At 36.9% G+C, this 21,268-nt stretch overlaps 2 protein-coding genes across 14 annotated transcripts in view; both read left to right on the plus strand.

The window, feature by feature from the left end:
• svilb (supervillin b) overlaps window positions 1-2,647 on the plus strand; it is a 64,339-nt gene extending 61,692 nt beyond the window's left edge. For all 10 annotated transcript variants that reach the window (XM_047367148.1, XM_047367141.1, XM_047367139.1 and 7 more), the window contains one exon: window positions 1,914-2,647. In XM_047367148.1, the coding sequence (XP_047223104.1) occupies window positions 1,914-2,000 (87 nt within the window). In that variant the 3' untranslated portion in view covers window positions 2,001-2,647. The remainder of the gene's footprint in view (window positions 1-1,913) is intronic.
• Window positions 2,648-3,592: 945 nt separating this feature from the next.
• Window positions 3,593-19,713, plus strand: LOC124869367 (acyl-coenzyme A thioesterase 2, mitochondrial-like). Of its 4 annotated transcripts, none has more exons than XM_047367149.1 (4): window positions 3,593-3,782; window positions 17,050-17,505; window positions 17,780-17,964; window positions 18,512-19,713. In XM_047367149.1, exons 2-4 carry the CDS (start codon window positions 17,055-17,057, stop codon window positions 19,118-19,120), a joined length of 1,245 nt encoding a protein of 414 aa, XP_047223105.1. In that variant the 5' UTR covers window positions 3,593-3,782; window positions 17,050-17,054; the 3' UTR covers window positions 19,121-19,713. The 4 variants fall into 4 exon arrangements, with proteins under 4 accessions (XP_047223105.1, XP_047223107.1, XP_047223106.1 ...); XM_047367151.1 differs by lacking the exon at window positions 3,593-3,782 and adding an exon at window positions 15,626-15,649; XM_047367150.1 differs by lacking the exon at window positions 3,593-3,782 and adding an exon at window positions 15,681-15,704.
• Window positions 19,714-21,268: the final 1,555 nt, after the last annotated feature.

Raw genomic sequence — 21,268 nt, forward strand, 5'->3', positions numbered from 1 at the left:
ACAAACAAAAGAGTAACCTTTATATATAAGATTATGAAAAACTAGGGCACGGCTCGTGGCACAGTGGTAGAGCGTGGTAGAGCGCTCAACCCATGTTTGGAGGCCTTAGTCCCGGCCCCAGTGACATTTGCTGCTTATCTTGCATCTCAGTTCCTGTATGCCTGCTTTCAGGGAAAAAAAACAAAAAATAAAGGCCACAAGTGACATAAAGAACCATAAAAGTTAGTTTAAGTCATCAATATATTTATAGACATTTATTCACGAAGTCCCTAGTATTTTACACACCAGAGACTGCGTTTTCCCAACAAAATTGACGTTATTTGTGCAGCTGTAGTTCATCTGTCCAACTTACCGGCACTCCTGTTGTTCTCTTTACACAGAAACCACTCTCACCTGACGTTCTTCTGTCTCAGAGCAAAAATACACTTTAATGACTCACCATTCGCTGCACCGCAATTTGACTCACTTTCTGTTTGTGGAGCACAAAATAAAGACATTAAAACCAACAGAATGAATGCATGCAATTTCTTATCAGAGTGATGTCTGTGTGCTGAGTGTGTCAGCGTTTGAACTCCGCAGGTCAGTTTCTCACCAACAAGTGAAGCACATAAAGCACAGAAATGCGTACCCTTCATCTCCGGCTTCAGGTCTTTGCTGGATTCTTATTTAAAGCAGAACCTTTAGACACTTTTTGTCTGTTGTGGATCATTGTTTCAGATCCAACACTTTGTTTGTCGTCAGTGTCTTCGTTGACGTCTTTAAGGGATTCAAATGTGTGGAATAGAAGCAATATACACATATAAATCACTTAAAAAGGAGTATAAAAACAAAATCTTTATGAAATACAATATTTAAATAATACCGTTAAATAAATGACTTGTAAAATAAGGGTGTGATTAAATAAGTATACGTAATTCTTCCTACTCCTTTTTAAATGTACCATTCTTTACCATAAGCAAATTATTCAAGCATGCAAACTATTTCATGGTCGGGTATTATTGAGGGCCAAAAGAGCCACCAATCAATGAACTAGATAAACCATTAGAGAGTGATTTTAATGTTTCATTAAATACCTACATTTATAGATAATAGTTACATGAAAATGCAGTTACTGCCAATATTTATTTTACTTACAAAACAAATGGCAATCAAATATATTTTTTGTCCCCTGTTGCGGCAGATCATGAATTTTTTTTATCCGTCATCCGTTGGTCCTGCCCATTAAAATCAGTAGGCAGGACTAACAATGCTGTTACTGAGATGAACAATAAATAAATATATAAATAAATAATAATGATTGATCTGCATTAGGCTTGTTGGGTAGTTTAACCAATCAGATGTTACAGTCTGTGACAAGCCACATGGGCATTATAAATTACTTCATGGTACACTGCTGCACATTTATTCATTCATTTATTATTTTAAATGAATTGAATAGATTAAAATAGATTTTAAATTGTGTTATTTATTCAGTGCATTTGTTTTCAGCTTAGTTATACAACATATTGTGTGGATTTCTTTATTTGATTGTGGCACATTTGCCCCCTAAAAAAGAGAGATGTTCAGACAAAACTGGTAAACTATTGATCAAGATCACTTAAAAAGATTGCAAGAAAGTATTAAAAGGGTGGTTTAAAATCTTTGCAAAGCCATCTTGGTGCTTTTCCTGCTAGTTTCTGATACAGTGCATTTCCAAATAAAATCATACATTTAAGAGATTTTCAGCATTAGAGGCAAAACAAATAACAAGTAATCGTTTTACAAGATGTTTTAATGTCATGTAGAGTTTATTCAGTCATCGCAACAAGTGCCTGTGGCCTGTATCTGCTGCAGGACACCCATAGTGCTTCACTTACAGCAGAACTGAAGGTTGTTATGTACTGAAGCACCTATTTCTCTCTCTCCATCTGCAGAAAGCTTTGGAAATGACTAGAGAGGACTACGAATGTCTCCCAGGGTGGAAGCAAGTGAACCTAAAGAAGGCCAAAGGACTGTTTTAAGCACTTTTTTTTTTTTATAGAAGATGGCAAGTGAAGATGTGGAAGAATGAATGATTGAGACAGGAATACCAGAAAATATTTCAGAAAATCCAAAATAAAGGATTAGACCGAAGACGAGTGTTGTGCTCCTCAGTTTTGTCAGTATTAAACAGAAATAAATCCATGAGGTTTATGAGCAAGAAAAACTCCTCGCTGTGATTCATATGTGGTCTTTAAATTCTCTTCCCAGCACTGAAGTCGCCACGTGAGGAAGAAAAAACCTTAGACGCCTGTTGTCAGAGTGCCATGTCGTGGCTGTGTGTGTGCGTGCGACTGTATATATGTTTGTGTGACCAATGTTTCTTGCTGTAAATCTGTGTGTATGCAACTTTGTGACTTTGTACCCTTGTAAAGACAAACATTGGGTGTTGCAGGGAAAAACAAACGCTGCCAGGCCCTATAGATGACTCCTAATTGACTTTGTTACGCTGCAAAGAGACTCTGGCTAAGCTAAATGACCGAGAGGCGAGCTGTAACGTAAAGAGAAAAAACACAGTGCCTTGCTTTTTGTGTACAGTTTATATACAGAAATTCTAGTCTGCATTTTTAAAGACTTTCTTTGTGATATAAGACATAGAGGATTAAATTAAAAATAATGCCCAAACCGATTGAGGAGTCATTGTTTATTTTCAAGTGCTGCATGAACACATAAAGGGCTGTGCAAATGTATTCACACTACTTTTTAACAGCCACAAACTTAGATGATTTAACACAACAGAACAACACAAAGTAGTGCATAGCATGCAACTAACTGAAAGCAAAATTGGTTTTCTTTTTTTTTACCAATGAAAATCTGGAAAGTATGCATTTGTCCTTAGCCCTCTTTACTTTAAAACGTATTAATAAAATCCAATGCGAACTTCTGCTTTCAGACATCACCTCATCAGCAAATAGAGTGTTAGCTGTGTGTACTTTAATTTCAAAATAAACACAGCTGTTCTCTTAAGAAGTTTATTAAAGAGCATAACAAACAGCAAAATCCCCACCTTACAGAAACACACTTCAGTGTTGACTCCATTATCTAAAAGTGGAAGAGTATGAACCAACAGAAAACTTCCCAAAACACGATACGACGTGATGGTCAACCTAAACCTGGCTAAGGGACCCATGGTAACTCTGGAGGAGCTGCAGAGATCCACTGGTCAGATGGGACAATCTGTTGATTAGAAAACTATTGCCCCCACAAATTTAGCCTCCTTTAGCCACCACCTATGTTGCTAAAGGGGGTAGGGTGTCCCGACTTTTCCCTCAGTGAGAAAACACATTTTAGTTAATGTATTTTTTTTAAATAAGTAAGATAACATTAGTTCTTGTTTAAGTGTAATTAAATGATTTCATTTTCCATAATAAATGACAATAAACATCAATTTCAGATCATTTCTTAGTAAGCAACTGAATATTTAATGGGGTGTCCAATACAATTTTCATTACATAGATTTATTTTATATATTGCTATATGGCATCATACATCATCATACTAAAGTGAGTACACCCATGTGTGTGTCTGAGCACTGATAGGTTTACCCCCCACCCCTTCAACCTCTGCAGCAATGCAGGCAGCACTCATACGTCTATTTTAAGAAGACAACCTCTGGATATGACCCTGAGCATGCGCACTGAACTTCTTTGGTCGACCATGGCGAAGCCTGCAACGTGTCCTGTTAAACCGCTGCATGGTCTTGGCAACTGTGCTGCAGCCCAGTTTCAACGTGTTGGCAAACTTTTAGCCTACGCCATCTTTAGGTATAGCGACTATTCTTTGTTTTCAGATTCTCAGAGAGTTCTTTGCCACAAGGTGCCATGTTGAACCTCCAGTGACTAGTATGAGAGATTGTGAGAGCAATAACACCAAATTTAAAGGGGGCATAAGATGCTTTTAGATCCTTTCTTTTCACCCATAAATCATTCAGTTGTGGTCTATATAAAGTAGAGCTGCAATGCTTTGGTCTGAACTCCTTGTTATTGTAGAGCCACAGGCTCCTCTTTTACCCCTGTTCTGAGGTACTGTGAGAGCGACTCGTTTTGGTGCCGTTTCTTTAAATGCTACTGACCCACTTCACACCCTGTGACCCTCAAGGTCAAGGAGTGCTGCACTTAAACCCATTCGGCCATTTTTGTAGTTTGATAACAATTATCTAGCGTCGCAGAAATAAGACAAAAACAATACAAAACTGTTTATGTAATAATAATATTAAAACAAGCAGTACGGTTCTGTCCTCAAGGAGCTAAAAGCAGCACACAGCGCTAACATAAGCAGAAGGCACGACACTACTGCTATCAGAACAATGGCCAGGACGTCATATCAACACGCAATAAAACTATGTCTAAAATAAAGTTTGTTCTCATTTTAGCGTTATTTTCAGCTTACCGCTTTGCCTAGTCCATCGCTTCCATAGATAGAAGGAACTGACCCCTTAATCAGATGAAGTCTTTCAGCAAATCCTTCTTGATACTGTCGGAGGTTGCTGAAGGCACTTATCCTTGAAAAATTGATCACCTTGTTTAGTTGTTGCGCAGCAAATACTGTGACGTAACAATTGGAAAAACGTAACAGATGAGAGAGAAAACTGAACGGACTGAAAAATATGACCCAAACAGAGTATAAAGAAATCTCCACAGCACCCGGAGAGACTAAATTAAACTTTTCTGCACTCCTACAGACTCCGAGTACACTACAAAATGTATTTAAAGGCCAAAAAAAGCACATTTTACATGATATGTCCCATTTAAAACACTTGGGGTGTACTCACTTTTGTTGAAAGCAGACAATGAGTGTGTTTTGAATTATTTTGAGGGAACTGCAAATTTACACTGTTATACGAGCTGTATGCTGACCTCTTTATATTGTATAAAGGTGTCATATACACACTATATTGCCACAAGTATTTGTCTGTCTACATGTACATGAACTTTGATGACATCTTATTCTTAATCTATAAGGTCCAATTTGTTGATGGACCCAACAGCAACTCTACCTGTTCTGAAAACATCTTCCGCAAGGTTTAGGAGTGTGTTCATAGTTAGATGAGAAAGCCAGAACTGCAGCCTCAGCTCTACTTCAGGCCAAAGGTGTTTTCTGAGCAATCCGATCATTTTGAGCCATTATTGTTCCAGTAGTTCCTCAGGATGTACGCAGGGTGGAAAGGCACAGGGTTTTACCTGGTTTATTGGTCTGTGGCTACTGCTCGGAGGAAACTTGACAAGCTCGATCCAGCTTTCTTTTGTCTTACTGGATAAACTTGCTTTCATATTGGAAACGGCGGAATAAGGCATAAACTGGTATGTGAATGGTTCGGATGGAAGGACAGGCAGGAGAAGGGGAAGATATGGATTTTGAGGGATGGACACCGGTAGGTAGGGGGAGAGGAAGAGGACGTGGGAAAAAGGAGGAAGGAGGGATGTTTGAAAGTCAGGGTAACAAGCGAGAGTTGGAAGGAAGCAGCTCGGACAAAGAGAGAATAGTTAGAAGGAAAATACTGAAGGAAGAATTTAAAATAATAATAAAATTAAGGAATGAGGATGAGCACAATAACCTGAGCCCAATAGTGATTTCTAGAGAAATAAAAAAGAAAATAGGTGATGTAGAAATGGTGAAAGTATTAAGAGACGGAAACTTATTAGTGACGTGTAAAAATGAAGAACAAAAAATTAAGGCTTTACATGTAGAAAGCATTGGGAAAAAATGGTTGTAGAGAGAAAGATCTTAGGAGAAAATAAATCAATCCGGGGAAGATTTTGGTTTCCATCTGGACGAAGATTTAGACAAAATAAAAAGAAGCATTACTGGTGCAAAAGTGAACTCGCTGAAGAGATTATCAAAAACTGTTAACGGAGAAAGAGTAGGAAGTATGTCAGTTCTGATTGAATTTGCAGAAACAATCTTGCCAGAAAACATAAAAATAGGATTCTTGAGCTTCCCAGTAAGACCATACATCCCTCCACCACTTAGATGTTACAAATGCCAGAGAAATGGACACAAAGCAGCAGTTTGCAAAGGAAAGCAGAGGTGTGCAAAGTGTGGAGAAGATCACAAGATAGAAGACTGTAAAGAAGTGCAAGAAAATGTTGTAACTGTGGAGGTCAACGTAGAGTTACATGTGGAGGGTGTGAGGTGAGAAAAACAGCAAAGGAAATCCAACATTTTAAGGTGAGCAAAAACACAAGTTATGCAGAAGCAGTCAAAAGTGTGAAAGGATAAAAGGTAAGAGAGGCGGAAGAAAAAGAGAGACAAATTCCTCAAAAACTGCAAACAGAGGAGAATATTGAGTTATCGGTAGAGAAATTAATACTATTCATTGCTTACGTCATCAATTACACTGACCAGGCCAAACATAAAACTGAGAAAATTTAAATAATTGTGAGAGGAGCAGAAAAATTTCTGGGTTTCAGAGGGTTCTTGGGAGAACATCAATAAGTGGTTGGAAACGGAGGGGAGACCAGGAACATCAGCTGATAACATATGAGAAACTACAGTGGAATGCTAGAAGTCTGATAGCTAATGGACAGGAACTGAAAGGATATATTAATAAACTTGAAGAGAAACCAGAGGTGATTTGTGTACAGGAGACATGGTTAAAACCAACATTAGATTTTGTTATTAGAGGGTATGGTAGTATAAGAAGGGATCGACCAGAAGGAAATGGAGGAGGGTGTTCTTATGGGGGTAGAAAACCTGCCTCTTTAAGCCTTATTACAGTGAATGTTCCTATAAAAATGAGAGGAAATAAAATTTAAATTATATAATCAAGAATTAGAACAAGTTAAATGTATAAAACTTTTAGGAATATGGTTTGATATCCTATGGATATACATATTCAGAAAATAATAGATAAATGTAAGAAAGTATTAAATATTATGAGATGTTTGTCTGGCAGTGACTGGGGAGCAGACAGGGGAGCTTTAAAACACATTTACACAGGATTGATCAGATCAAATATAGATTATGGAAGTATTATATATGGTTCAGCAGCAAAAACACATCTGGAAAAATGAGATATGATATAACATCAAGCATTAAGACTTTGTACAGGAGCTTTCAAAACAACCCCAACAGCAGCACTTGAAGTAGAAATGGGAGAAATGCCGTTAGATTTGAGGAGAACACAATTAACAATAAATCACTGGATAAATTTACAAGGCAATAACCCGGGTCATCCAACACGAAACATCTTGAAGCCATGCTGGGAAAAAATTAAATAAGACACATGTTTCTGGATGGATCATTAAAAAAATAACAGAAACGTTTCATATACAAAATATAGTAATAAGTCTGATAATGCCACTAGCTGTTGTACCACACTGGATCTTACCAGAAGCACAGGTAGATATGTCTTTAATGGAAAAAAAGAAAAGAACATGTATATTAGAGTTAAATATAGTACAGGAATATGTTAATAATTATTATCAATACCTTCAGATTTATACAGATGCATCGAAAATAAATGACAAAATAGGAATAGCATTCTGTTAGGTATTATTTAGTCAACTCAGAGGTAAGAACGATACAGTCATAGTTACTTGTGACAAGGGTAGCCCACTTTGCAGTGAAACTACAAAGTTTTGACACCCTATCTCTTTATTTATATACACAGTTCAACAGACAGTTCAGACAGGGTGTATGTGTGTGAGACGGAAAGGAGGCTGGTTCACACAGAGATAACAATGATCTCACACACACAGGGAGGAAGGCATAGTGCAGGTGCCTTCCAACCCAAGGTTTTTACATGAGTGATAACAAGTTTTTGCACCCATCCAACAGTCCCTCCTTTTATCACAAGTAAAAACATTTAATATAAAAACGAGTAAGAAAAATACTTTGTATGAGCGAAAACCCACGGACGGTAAACAGATTATATTTTGTGGGAAATACTCATACGGCCCCGCCGCCCTCGGCGACCATTAAAAGTTAAATGTTGATTAATACTTGAAATCATAAAAATAAAATAATGATACTTGAAATCATAAAAATAAAAGAATAATACTTGAAATCATAAAAATAAAATAATAATACTTGAAATCATAAAAATAAAATAATGATACTTGAAATCATAAAAATAAAATAATAATACTTGAAATCATAAAAATAAAATAATGATACTTGAAATCATAAAAATAAAATAATGATACTTGAAATCATAAAAATAAAAGAATGATACTTGAAATCATAAAAATAAAAGAATAATACTTGAAATCATAAAAATAAAAGAATAATACTTGAAATCATAAAAATAAAAGAATAATACTTGAAATCATAAAAATAAAAGAATAATACTTGAAATCATAAAAATAAAAGAATAATACTTAAAGAAAACAGTGAAACATAATAAAGGAATTTAAAAATCTGCCCTGTTTATGTCATCATTGTACTTTTTCTCATTTCACTTAAGCAACAACTTCTTTCGATTTTCTGCTGTAAGGTCATTTTATGAAATACAATGTATGAGTACACTCAGGCTTTTGATGTGATTTATTTACAACATGTCATCATAATCGTCCCCTTCATTTTCGTGCATTTCTACCTGGTTCAGTGTTGCATATGCCACCATGAACAATACCAGAAATTCTGTAGGAATGGATGTGCGTCATGTTCTTCCGTCAGTGTTCTGAGATGGGTCCCGTCTGATGTCCATCTCTTCTGGTTCGGTATCACCTCCTGTGGATCCTGCTTTAGATAGAGAAAGAGTCCTGCTACCAGAATTAAGCTCAGGCTTATCAGTCCTGTCCACAAGTTACAGAGAGCCATTTTATAATTGGGCGCAGATCAGCTGTTTTCTTCACCGGTTTGAGACGCTGGGCCATCTTTGAACCCGGACTTCCTCTGCTACCCCGTCGGTTGGTTTGGCTCCTGTAACGGCAAAACTGGCTTACAGTGGCTTTTATGGATCCAGGAAGGCCTCTCTGATATTTTCAGAACTGTGGGCGTTGTCAGGAGTATTTGAAACAGCCCTTTCCACCAAGGAGTGCTCCAATCCTTCCGGTGGAGTGTCTTAATCAGGACCAGGTCTCCAGGCCTCATTCTGTGGGATAGGAGCAGAGATTATCGGCAGACCACTGGACATTTGTTCTTCTTTTGTCTGCAACATTTTATTCATCCACTCAGCTAATGAAGGTTCCTGTTGTGCTTTCTCTATTTCATTCATGTCAGAGGGCAGAGAAAACGGTCTGCCATGTACTATTTCTTTGAGAATACAAATTCACATCAGCAACTTGGTGTCACGTGATCTCAGACTCAGAATATAGTGGGTGGAGCCATACAATGATGTACAGTAGGTGGCAAATGGAGTAAGACCAGTTTGATTTGGAGTTATTCTCATCCATAATTAACCAGGGATAGGCATTCGGGCCATGGCCTCCCTGTTTCTTCCATTGTTTTCCTTAATCTTTAACTGAAACCCTAATGCATTAGAACTTAGTTCTATTAATTTATTTACAAAATGAGTTCCGTTATCTGACCTTATAATCTGTGGGATACCATATGTGGGGAAGAAATGTGTCACTAGGTTCATCTATTACAACTAGGCAATATTTCTTCCCCCGTGTTTGCAACAAATTATGCATGATCTGCAAAAATGATTTGCATAGTCAGAAATATTTATAGTGTAGCATTAATGCTTTACCAGATGTGACATATTCCCCCCTTGACACGTGGGTCTTCCCAATGTGTCACTGTAGCCGCTGTGTTGTATAACTTTTTTGGGAGGATTGGTTTATCTTCTATCTGATAGATGTCATCTTTTTTCTGTGCTCCTCTCTTTAGCCAGGCCTTTATTTCTGTCTTGGTTGCTGACTGTTGGGCGTCTTTCAGCACATCTGTGTCTATAAATAGCAGATCTGACATTTTCTCTTTAATAGGTTGAAATGAGTTAGTTCTGTCCCTGATGATGTTTTAAAACCTCTATTTTGCCAAATCTTAGCATGGTGATGTACTGATCCGAAAACGTATTGGCTGTCTGTGTATATAGTAAGTATTTGTTCCTCATGTAATTCACATGCTCTTACTACAGCATATAATTCTGCTGTTTGGGCTGAGCATGTATTGGGTAGAGATTTAGCTTATATTATTCTGTCGATGGTTGTTACTGCATAACCAACTCTTTTCTTTCCATATTCATCTTTAGATGCTGAGCCATCTACAAACACAACACATGAATCTGGTATAAGGGTTTGAGAAATGTCTTGTCTGGGTTTTGTGTCTTCTTCAACTTTTGCTTTATAAGAATGTGGTTTTCCATCTTCTGCAGTAGGTATTAGAGTACTTGGATTTAAAAGGCACATCTTTTTAGAGTTATGTTTGGCTGTGATAATAATAGCGATGTCAGTGTGATATGCCTTGCATGTAGCGTCAGGTGCTTCTCTTAATATTCCTGACTTCAACATATCTTGTATTACTGGCTTAGTACCTTCTTCAGCTTCTGGCTTTAAGGGGTATTGGCGGACTGATGGCCTTTTTTCAGATATTAGTTTTAACCTTGTATGGTGGGAACCCCTTTATAAGCCCTACATCAGTTGATGATTGGGACCACAGTTCAGGTGGGACAGCAGATAGGGCAGGATGCATGTTGCTCTCAGCTAAGCCCTGTATTTGTCCCTCTGCCTCATCTAAATGTGTCCTTGGATGGACTTTGACTGTCCACGCCAGAATGAGCTTCCATATTCCTGTATTAGGATCCACTTTTGACAGTGTCAGTGCTATTCCTGCAGAGGTTTAAAGCCTCTGTTTTTCCAAATTCTTATTATTCTTTTTTATTATATTTTATAAAGTAAGTCCTTATTACATTTAAAAATGAGATCACTATTTTTGGTAGTTGCTATTATTATAAATAATGCTTGGTTTAGTTCTTATTAAAAATAAAAAATAAAAACTCACTCACTGATGAACACAAAAAATGAAGGGCATATTATATCTTATAATCTTAGTTTATCTTACCCAGTTTTATAGATACAACATCCAGTTTCAGTCAGCTTTGTATTTAGTTCAAGTAACTAAAGTTTGTTTCAATTAACTCAAGTTTTCTCTATTTCAGTCCAGTCCAGTTCTGTTAAGGTTCATTTCATCTTATGTTAAGTTTGAGTCTAATTCAATCATTTTGAACCTGACTGGAAAAAGTCTAAACATCTGTTAAAATCTTTTTGTTTTACCATAGAGAACTGACCTAATATTATTATGGTAATGTTGAGGACTCTTATTTTTACATAACATGAAACAGACATTTATTTCACAAAAACAGAAAGTCAAACACAGACATTTGGCCACATGAAAGTTTAAATAACCTGTTTGTAAAAGAATTAGGAAAAATTCAAGACGGGTCTATGAACTTTCTTATGGTTATCAGTATTTTCAGTAGAGGTAGAACCTTTGCCATCTTTAAATGATTTTTTGAAAAAGATTCTGGAAACCTTATTAAGATATAAATTTGGCAAAGATCATCAGAACATCAGACCTTTATTAGCGATTTTAAAGTCCCTCAAAGATGCATTACAATGAAATCAGTCATTCCCATTCACACACATTCACACACTACTTACTTATTTCTCTGTCAGAGTAATTTTTATTTGCAAAGATTTGAACATAATTTGACTTCTATTATTCTTAAAATGCACATTGTTTCCTCATAACCCCTTTTGTTTCCACAAGGTCTGTTTTGAACGCTTCAATTCTTTTTTTTATTCACCAAGAATCAATAAGGTGGTCTTAGTGGGTCCACCTTAAAGGTGTTATCTGTTGGGTGTCATGTTATCATTGTCAGGTCAGTGAGGTTCATAAGTCAGTCAGAACCTTGGTCATTTGTTCTGTGCTCATAATGTTTCATAGATCCAGCCTATGATTAGTCAGCAAAACTTCCACCTATAGGAGAAAAATTGATTGTTAATGAATGAGCTGCATTTCCTAGGAACACTGTCTTCCTCCTGGATGAGCATCACCTGTTGAAAAACTTTCATCATTGTTTGTTTCACATATTCACTTACATCTTTATATTATACCAGTAGGTGAAGTTGTTAGTATCTCATGTAGACTGACATATACTGTTGCATTTGGAGAGGATCTCAGATTAAATAAACATAGTTAGAGCTTCAATCCAGGTTCATTTTGTGTCTGCAGACTTTAGCCAATTTTTCTTTTCTTTTCTTTTTTTTATACATAAAGAGCAAGATTCAAAACATTTTCAAAAGGCAGATTGTGGCAGAATGTAGACAAAACTGCTTATTGATTGACAAAATAACATTCAAGCACACAATCACCATATTAAAAGGCTCTACTTCTAGAGAATCACTAAACGTCTGAGGTCCGGTTTTGGCCCGCGGACCTTGAGTTTGACACATGCAGGGTAGAGTTACAATTTTTTTTTTTTTTTCAGACCTTTCAGCAGAGACAGGCTTCTGCTGTTTGCAGAAGTTTTATCTTTGTTTTCAGGCAGCTGCATCTCTTTGTCAAGGTCGTTTCACAGAGCTGAAATTTAACTTCTCTCAAAGAGGAAAAATGAAGAATGCACACAATCTGAGCCAAATATGGAATTATTTCCCTGTAAAATGAATCTTTTGCATTTTATCATGATATTGTTGGTAGTATAACACCATAGAATGATTTTTAAAGCACCTGTTTCTCACTAATGCTTGCCTACAAAATCTTTTACTCTCAGATTACTTCTTTAACAACATTCTGTTCTCTCTTCTCTAGTCATTGTTCACTGGGTTGTCCAGTTGGACAGTTTCCATGTTGTCCACATTGTCACCTCCTCTTTTAACTTCTTTTACCACGTCCTCTAAAACCATCTCTTAGTCTTTATAATTTGGGGCTACCTTGGTATTCTAACCTGGGATGGGTGGCAGTCCGCCCCCCCCTTTATTTGTTTTCAGTTAAGCTGAAAGTTTTTTCCTGTGCTTTTCTTAAGGCCTCAGTATTATGGCTATGTCAGTTAAAAGCTGCTCTTATTGTTGTTTTTTTAATTCATCTTTTTGTTTTAATCTGTTTATCAACTGTGTGCACTCAGGGACTGAAAAGTCCCCTTTGAAATTATAATCTGGCAAGGTTTTTTATTGTCTCTTGAATCTTTTGAATGCATAATCTCCAGTTTAAGATCCCCGTGTAGTTTTAGGATTTCAGTGATAATTAAGTTACCTGAAAATCCGTATTTTTATGCCATCGTGCACATATTTCTGTTAAATCAGAGCTTTTTCTCTGTTCTTCCCCCATTGTTCTTTGTTATTTTTCTCTTTTTAGTTTTCATTATTGCTAATTTTAGATCCCCTTGTAATTTTAAGACATCCTTTGTATCTAATTTGCCCAAAAACCCATGTTTTTTATTTTTTATTCCATCTATGACAGATCATACCTGCTCCTTTTACATAGTTCTCCATAAACTTTACCTCCCCTTCTAAGTCAATTAGTTTACTTTGTTTCTTCCCCATTATGTTTTATGTTAGTTTAATTATAGTATAAATGTCCCAGATAAAAGGTCACTGGCATGAGACTTTAAGGAGAGGACATTAACACGCCCTTCTACTGCGACTAATTCGCAGCGGTGTTAATTTTCTGGAATGAAATCCGACCTGAATCTCCAAAGTCACCAGTACGTAGTTTTAATCTGGGCAAAAGAAAACACAGGACTAGCAGAATCCTGCTGATTCTATTAAAATGCTTAGTCCTCCATACACACACAACACAGTCACACAGTTAGTTTCAGGTACCTTGTAATTTTTCTAAGTTAACTTGGTGTTATTTTATGAGCTCAATTTACTCCGTTCTTTTTACTTGTATAGCGCTTATTCTATTCCCTCGCAGGGGAATAACCCTTAGTCGTTTTATTTGGCCCCCTTCTTGGCGGGGCCCTACCTTAATTTGTCACTATTCCTTTCACGGTGGAATAAAACCATCCCAATGCAGCGTCCTTACCGGCGACGCACTACCAACGACTTTTAAGTACTTTTCTTCTTTTATTTATATAGCGCTTACTCTATTCCCTCGCAGGAGAATAATCCTCAGTCGTTTTCTTTAATCCCCTTCACGGCGGAATTGTACCAAATTTGTCACTATTCCTTTCACGGTGGAATAAAACCATCCTAATGCAGCGTCCTTACCGGCGACGCACTACCAACGACTGTTAAGTACTTTTCCTATGAACTGTATTTTAAAACTGTCTCACCTCGGAGTTGACTTCTTGGTGACTCTTTGGACCCTGTGAGAGTCACCCCGTGCAGAGGAAGGCAATAACCCACTGGCCAGGTGTGAATTCACACACACCGGGACTTTCAGCCACTCCGGCTAAAGGAGGCTGTGCAGCGGTGCTTCGCTCGACGTCAGGCTTCCCCCACGGATCCCAGAGTCACTGTTAAAGCAAAGAGAAATAAGGTTATTGAATTAATCCGGCTTCGAAGGACCAATAAATGTTAGGTATTATTTAGTCAACTCAGAGGTAAGAACGATACAGTCATAGTTACTTGTGACAAGGGTAGCCCACTTTGCAGTGAAACTACAAAGTTTTGACACCCTATCTCTTTATTTATATACACAGTTCAACAGACAGTTCAGACAGGGTGTATGTGTGTGAGACGGAAAGGAGGCTGGTTCACACAGAGATAACAATGATCTCACACACACAGGGAGGAAGGCATAGTGCAGGTGCCTTCCAACCCAAGGTTTTTACATGAGTGATAACAAGTTTTTGCACCCATCCAACACATTCATAGTACCGGAATTTCAATAAAAATAGGAAAACAAATCACAAATGGTTTATCAGTATACACAGGAGAAATATTAGCAATACTTTTAGCAGTACAGGATGGAAGACATGAAACCTTTAAAAACAATAATTTGTTCAGATTCAAGCTCAGTATTATTGAGTTTAAAATATAACCATTCAGACAGCAGGCCAGACATTCTACTAGAAATACAGCAAACTTTATTCAGACTACAAATGATGGGTTTATCAATAGTATTTTTATGGGTTCCAGCACATATTGGAGTTAAAGGAAATGAGATGGCAGATAAGATGGCTAAGAAGGCAACAAAAATCATATTAATTTTACAGTATATTTAAGTAAATCAGAGGCAAAGAGCATCATCAAACAAAAATTAAAGGATGAATGTTGAAAAGGTGGGATGGAGAAAGAAAAGGAACATAGTTTTATAGGATCAAAAAGGCAGTCTGTGAAAAAAGAACTGGAAGAAGGAATAGAAAGGAGGAATGGATAATAAGATTAAGATTAGGACATGCAGGACTTAATTATACACTTTTTAAAATACATAAACATAATACAGGACAATGTGACCACTGTGGGATGGATGAAACAATTCAACATATTTTTATGGATTGTCAGAAATATGAGCTGAAAGAAGAAGCATGAAGAGAGAATTTGAAAGGATTAAAGAAAAGTTTAGCTTAATAGATTCATTACAAAAGACAATAGGGAGCAAACATATACAAATTATTTTAAGATTCCTAAAAAGAACAAAAATGATTTAATAGAATTTGAGTATACAAGATATTAATCCATGTTGAACCACACTCCATACCAGTGGTGGCGGTAATGCACACCTACAGATTCATGCCAACCGCCATTAAACACCAGAAAAAGAAGAAGAAGAAGAAGGATGTACGCAGGGGTCTAAACTAGTGTGTAAATAAACCTCGTCACGATACCTGATATCTGAACACATTCCGCTGCTCGGTAAACTGGATCACATTCATTTTAAAACAAAATGTTAGTGTGAAAGGTAGCCACGGTTTAAAGGAAACACTTCATACGTTTATCACTGAAAACGGCTTCGAAGTAGAAAGAAGATCTGTAGAGCCGAGAAGCGCTCAAGTTATTCTTATCTATTCAAGAGCCACACAATAATAAAAAAAAAGAAAAGTTGCCTGTTTTTCATTAATGATTCGGCTTTAAATACAGTGAACAAAACTACTGATTTCTGTACGCAGTTTGTACACCATGTGGATTATGTGTTGCTGTTATAAATAACTTTTAATTCATACAATTTTCTCTAGACATACACTTACAGTACTGTTATTCATTAACGGACAGCAGATATAAAAACATTCACCTTGTATTGTGGTGAAGGTTCTAGCAACAGAAGTTCGGTCTGGTTACCGCTGACCTTTAACCTATTTTTACTGGTGTTTCAGGGCATGTGGTTGTCCCAGTTTCCTGTGTTTATTGCAGTTTTAATGCATAGATCACACATAAAACTGCTGAAGGTTTATCGAAGTTTGTCAAATTTTAAAGTTCATTTCCAGCACTTGAATGCCAAAATGATGATTTGAATCTAATTATTTTTAAAACCCAAAATCATGCGTCATGTCTGAGACTTGCACGGCATTTAATCTTATTAATAGGACTTTATTTGTCATAATAATTACTTTGGATGGCATAAATCTAACTATGAAATGGAAATTATGACTTTTTTAATTGATGATTTGCGGTTTTTCAGAACTTTGACTTTAAAAGGGTAAAATTATCTTGTTGTAACTTATAATTCTTTTGATTTTACATATTTGGGTTTGGGTCATGAGAATAACTTGTCTCAGAACTGACTTGGATAAAAAAAAAGGCTTTTTATCTTATTATTATGACTTTGAAAGGCAACATTCAGAATTTTTTGGACTTACTTATGTATTTAAAAGTCCAAATTGTGTATAAAATGTAAAACAATTCCCCTTTTGCAGACTTCTCATTTTTAAAGTTAGGATTTTAATTTATAACTCATAAAAAAAACTATATAAATTGACTTGACTTGACTTCAAGGGAATAACTTCCTGGTTCATAATTAGGACTTTAAAATTATGATATACTGAGTGCCATTTTATTTAATGTACTTGATGTAATTTGCCACATAATTTTTTTATAGACTTTGCAGTATTAACAATAAATTCCTCTATAATCCAGCTCTGAATTATAAATGAGATATTATGTTCTTTCCTTTCCCTTCTTGCCATTATTTATTATATTACCCACCATAACTTAAAGCTTTTATTTGATGTCATTCTGAAAATCTGTTCTGGTTTAATTTCAGAAAGTATGTCAGCCCAAATCAGGCTGAGGCTGCTGCCCAGCGCCAGGTGTTTATTCGACGAGCCCATTCAGGTGAAGGTGGCCGGACTGAGGTCCAAGCAGTTGGTCACTTTGAGAGCCAGATCCACTGACGAGAGAGGAGTGTTGTTTAATTCCTCGGCCAGCTACAGGGCCGATGGCAGAGGGGAGATTGACCTGAACAGAGACCCCTCGCTCAGTGGAAACTACGTTGGTGTTGACCCCATGGGTCTGCTCAGGTCGCTGAAGGCAGATGACTTGCACAAATACTTTTATAAGAATAAAGCGTTAGAACCTTTCATGGTGAATTTCTCTGTGCACGAGGAGGAGGGCAGGATGCTGGCAGAGGCGACCAATGAGAGGCTTCTGATGGGTGACGGGGTCAGGCGAGTTCCTGTCAAAGAGGGCAATGTTCAAGGAGTCCTCTTTACTCCTCCAGGTATTCCCTGATTAAGGGCTCGTGGAGTATTTTAATTAACTGTATCTATTTATCAGAACCCAAACAATTTATATATATTTTCACTGCAGACATACTGGTTTCTCAGCAAAACCACTACGAAGAGCTTAAAGCATGCTGAGATGAGTCAATTAATGCATCAAGGGTCAATTTAAAATTGTCTCTGAAGTGCAAACCTGAAAGTTTATTATAGATAAAGAAACTTTTATCTATTAAAAATTTGTATTTAACATCCTTTTTGTCTTATTGGTCTCAGGGGAGGGTCCGTTTCCTGCTGTTTTGGATCTGTGCACCTTCATGTCAGAGAAAAGAGCCTCTCTGCTGGCAAACAAAGGCTTTGTAGTTCTTGCTTTACCCGTTTTCATTCACAAACCCAATCTAGAAAGGATGAACCTGGATGACTTTGAAGAAGCGCTGCAGTTCTTGCAAAGCCAGCCTAAGGTGATGAGAAATGTCCAACCTGCTAGTTTGCGTAAAACCACTTCACTTTCAACAAACAGGAATTTAGAAAACACTCAACATCTAAGACCTTACCTTGAGTAGATATATTGAGTTGTCCATTAGTCTGTCCAAATTATTCATACCCCGGGCAGATTCAGATTTAGGTAATGTTAAATATTTTCTAGATAAATACTTATTTTATATAGTTTTGTTGTCTTTTGTGAGATGCCTGAAACAAACCTGTTGGCTAAATGAAATTAATTTTTTATCTTAATCTGCCAAAGAATCATTTTGGGCTTAATTGTATACTTAAAAAAAACATGTTAAAGAAATTACTATTTTGACAGAAACCCAAAACATGCTGTGATGTCAAAGATTTCTACTTTTGTTTTGAATGACCAAAATCAGTCTGCATTAAATGTCCTTCTCAAAATAAGTAGTAATTGCATTTTCTGATAAAATAATTTATTTTTTAAATTGGTGAAATAGATATTTATCTAAATTTATCTGATTAATTTAATATTTTTTATTGTTATGTTTTTTGCAGGTGAGCAGTAAAGGAGTTGGAGTAATATCGCGATCAAAGGGGGGCGACATTGCTCTTTCACTTGCTGCTTTTGTGCCAGGAGTTGAAGCTGTGGTGTGGATTAACGGCTGCAGCGCCAACATCGGCATTCCCCTCTACTATAAGGAGCGGGAGATCCTCTCACCGCTGATGTTTAACTTCGGTAAGGTGGTTCCCACTGAGTCTGGAGCTAACATCATCAAGTACGCTGTTAATAACCCACTAGCTGAGGAGAACAAGGGTAGTGTTGTTCCCATTGAACAAGCTGATGGACATTTTCTCTTTGTGGCCTCTGAGGATGACCTCAACTGGGACAGCAAGGGCTACCTGGATGACATGGTGGGTCGACTGAAGCATCATGGGAAGAAGAACTTTGAGAACATAACTTACCCTGCAGCTGGACATTTACTGGAGCCACCTTATGGGCCACACTGCCCCTCTGCTTTACATGGAATGCTCAGGTTTCCAGTGGTGTGGGGTGGAGAGCCTCGAGCTCACGCTGCAGCTGAGCTCCACCTGTGGCAGAAGATCCAGGATTTCTTAAGAACTCACCTGAGCAACAATGCAGCACAGACTACATCCAAATTATAGTATTAAATCAGTGGTCTCCAGAGCCAGCCTTTAGGGCTCGGTGTCCTGCATGTTCTAGATGTTCTCTGAATCAAATATATAGCTAACTAATCTTCCTCAGCAGAGGTTGGTGACTTGCTGAAGAGGAAATTCAGCCATTTGAATGAGCAAAGCACATCTAAAACCTGCAGGGCACTGGCCCTTGCTGACTGGAAGTCAACATCCCTGACCTAAATGACTAATGAAAAGATTAAAAGAAATTAACATTAGGACATAAATAACTGTTTTATGATGTTTGTAGAGGTTTTACATTGAAAGAACAGTTGTTGTGTTTTTACTGTGATTAAATGTGTTTTAAAGTGAGAATATTATAGTAATTCCTCGATATATCTGAATTAAAAAAGATCTGACTTAAAATTGTAGGTCTTTATTATAACACTTGTAAACAAGCCCTAATTGTGTTGAATGGTGGTAGCCATAGCATCTCATTTTATTCTGATTCACTTTTTCACAACTCCTAAAACCACCTTTCATCACAGCATCTAAAATCTGTTTACCAAAAATAACCTAAATGTGAAGTTCTTTGTTGAAAAAATAAAGTGCATTCAAACTTATTACATGGGAAATGGAACTGGCAAGTACCAGACAAGTGCTGCAAATCCAACTAAATTTCTGTAATAATTAGCCACTAACAGCAGAAGTTGACATAATTCATTGATCAGGTCTGTGTTTGAACAATACCAAGGCAGAAAAACATTAACAAAAACTTAAACTTGAAGACCCAAGAAGAAAACCAAAAAGAACTCAAAATGGAAAAAAGTCACTGAAAACTACACTATCCCATGAAACAACCAAGAGCAGCGAGGAGTTAAATCTGCATCAGCAAAAAAACTAGAATAATTTGCTAATTGTTAAAGTCAGTGACCAGGTTAAAGCAATGTAATTCAATTACAATTCAGTTCTCTGAATTTTATGTCTTCAACCACTTAGGGAACATGTTTACAAACAGAGCTATATATGTTCAGCTGACCTGGTTTATCTCCAGCTTATTCCCTCTATATTTTATATGCACAGCAACCATATTGAATTTAAACTCAGAGATTGTCAGGAGCCTTTGACATTCAAACTAATGCTGTATTAATCAAATCTTTGAACCGTCCCAAGTTCAAAACCCAATATGGCTGCTGTGCTCATAAAATTTAATGACATTTGCAACTATTAATTTGTCCTGCTTTCAGTGTCTTTATGAGCCAACGACCCATATGGTGTTATAAAACCTGCTCCTTCTTTGCTTGAACACAAGAGGTGGAGACAAATACACTATTATTGGCTCATATTGAATCTAGTAATTGAGGCAAGACTTGAGTGGTAAAGACCCTATTACAATAATCGAACCTGAAAATAAGCATGCACCTGTATTTTCCATGTCCTGTTTAGTCAGGAAACCTTTTATTGTGGTAAGCTGATTTAGGAACAGACTTTATGTGATTGTTCAAATTTAGATCTAAGTCAAAATCGACACCTAGGTTTCTTGCATCCTCTGTTGTCTTCAGTAGTTAGGACTTCAATGATTAGAAAATCCCAGTCATTGGCAGCTATAATGCACCCAAGTTGAGTCTGATGTAATTCCCAGATCCCAGAGATCTGACTTCTGAGACAAATCAGGAGCATTTTAGCAACCCAGACTTGGACTTTTGTTCTGTTCACCCAGAACTTGTAAATGTTGACTGGCAAGGGCACATTGGGCACCAACATCACTGGTTGAGGTGGGCAAACATTGCGAATAAAACAACTTAAGTAGGCATACGACGAAAACAGAATACCAGCATCAAACATTTTAAACATTTTTGAAGATCATCTGGTGCAAATTCAGTTTGTCATTTAATCTCTGCAATTTTGGGAGCCAACTCTTTTCCTCAAAGGGATTACAGGTTATCATTTTAAAATAGTAGTGCTGTAAAGAGGAGTAAGCTACATTTGATTCCTTCAAACTGATGTTAAGGACGGATAAAAGCAGAACTTATTGCAGATAAAGGTGGTTCAGGTGCCTAAAATACAGCACATTTCTAATTAAAGTTATTTAGAAATGACGTACTGCTGTTAGGCTTTTATTTTGAAGAGACTTTACGCCGCTTCCTGTTTCTTCAGGTTACGTTCGGGTCGCCTGAG

Source organism: Girardinichthys multiradiatus, chromosome 6 (genome assembly GCF_021462225.1).
Source record: "Girardinichthys multiradiatus isolate DD_20200921_A chromosome 6, DD_fGirMul_XY1, whole genome shotgun sequence".
In the NCBI taxonomy this organism is placed as follows: Eukaryota; Metazoa; Chordata; class Actinopteri; order Cyprinodontiformes; family Goodeidae; genus Girardinichthys; species Girardinichthys multiradiatus.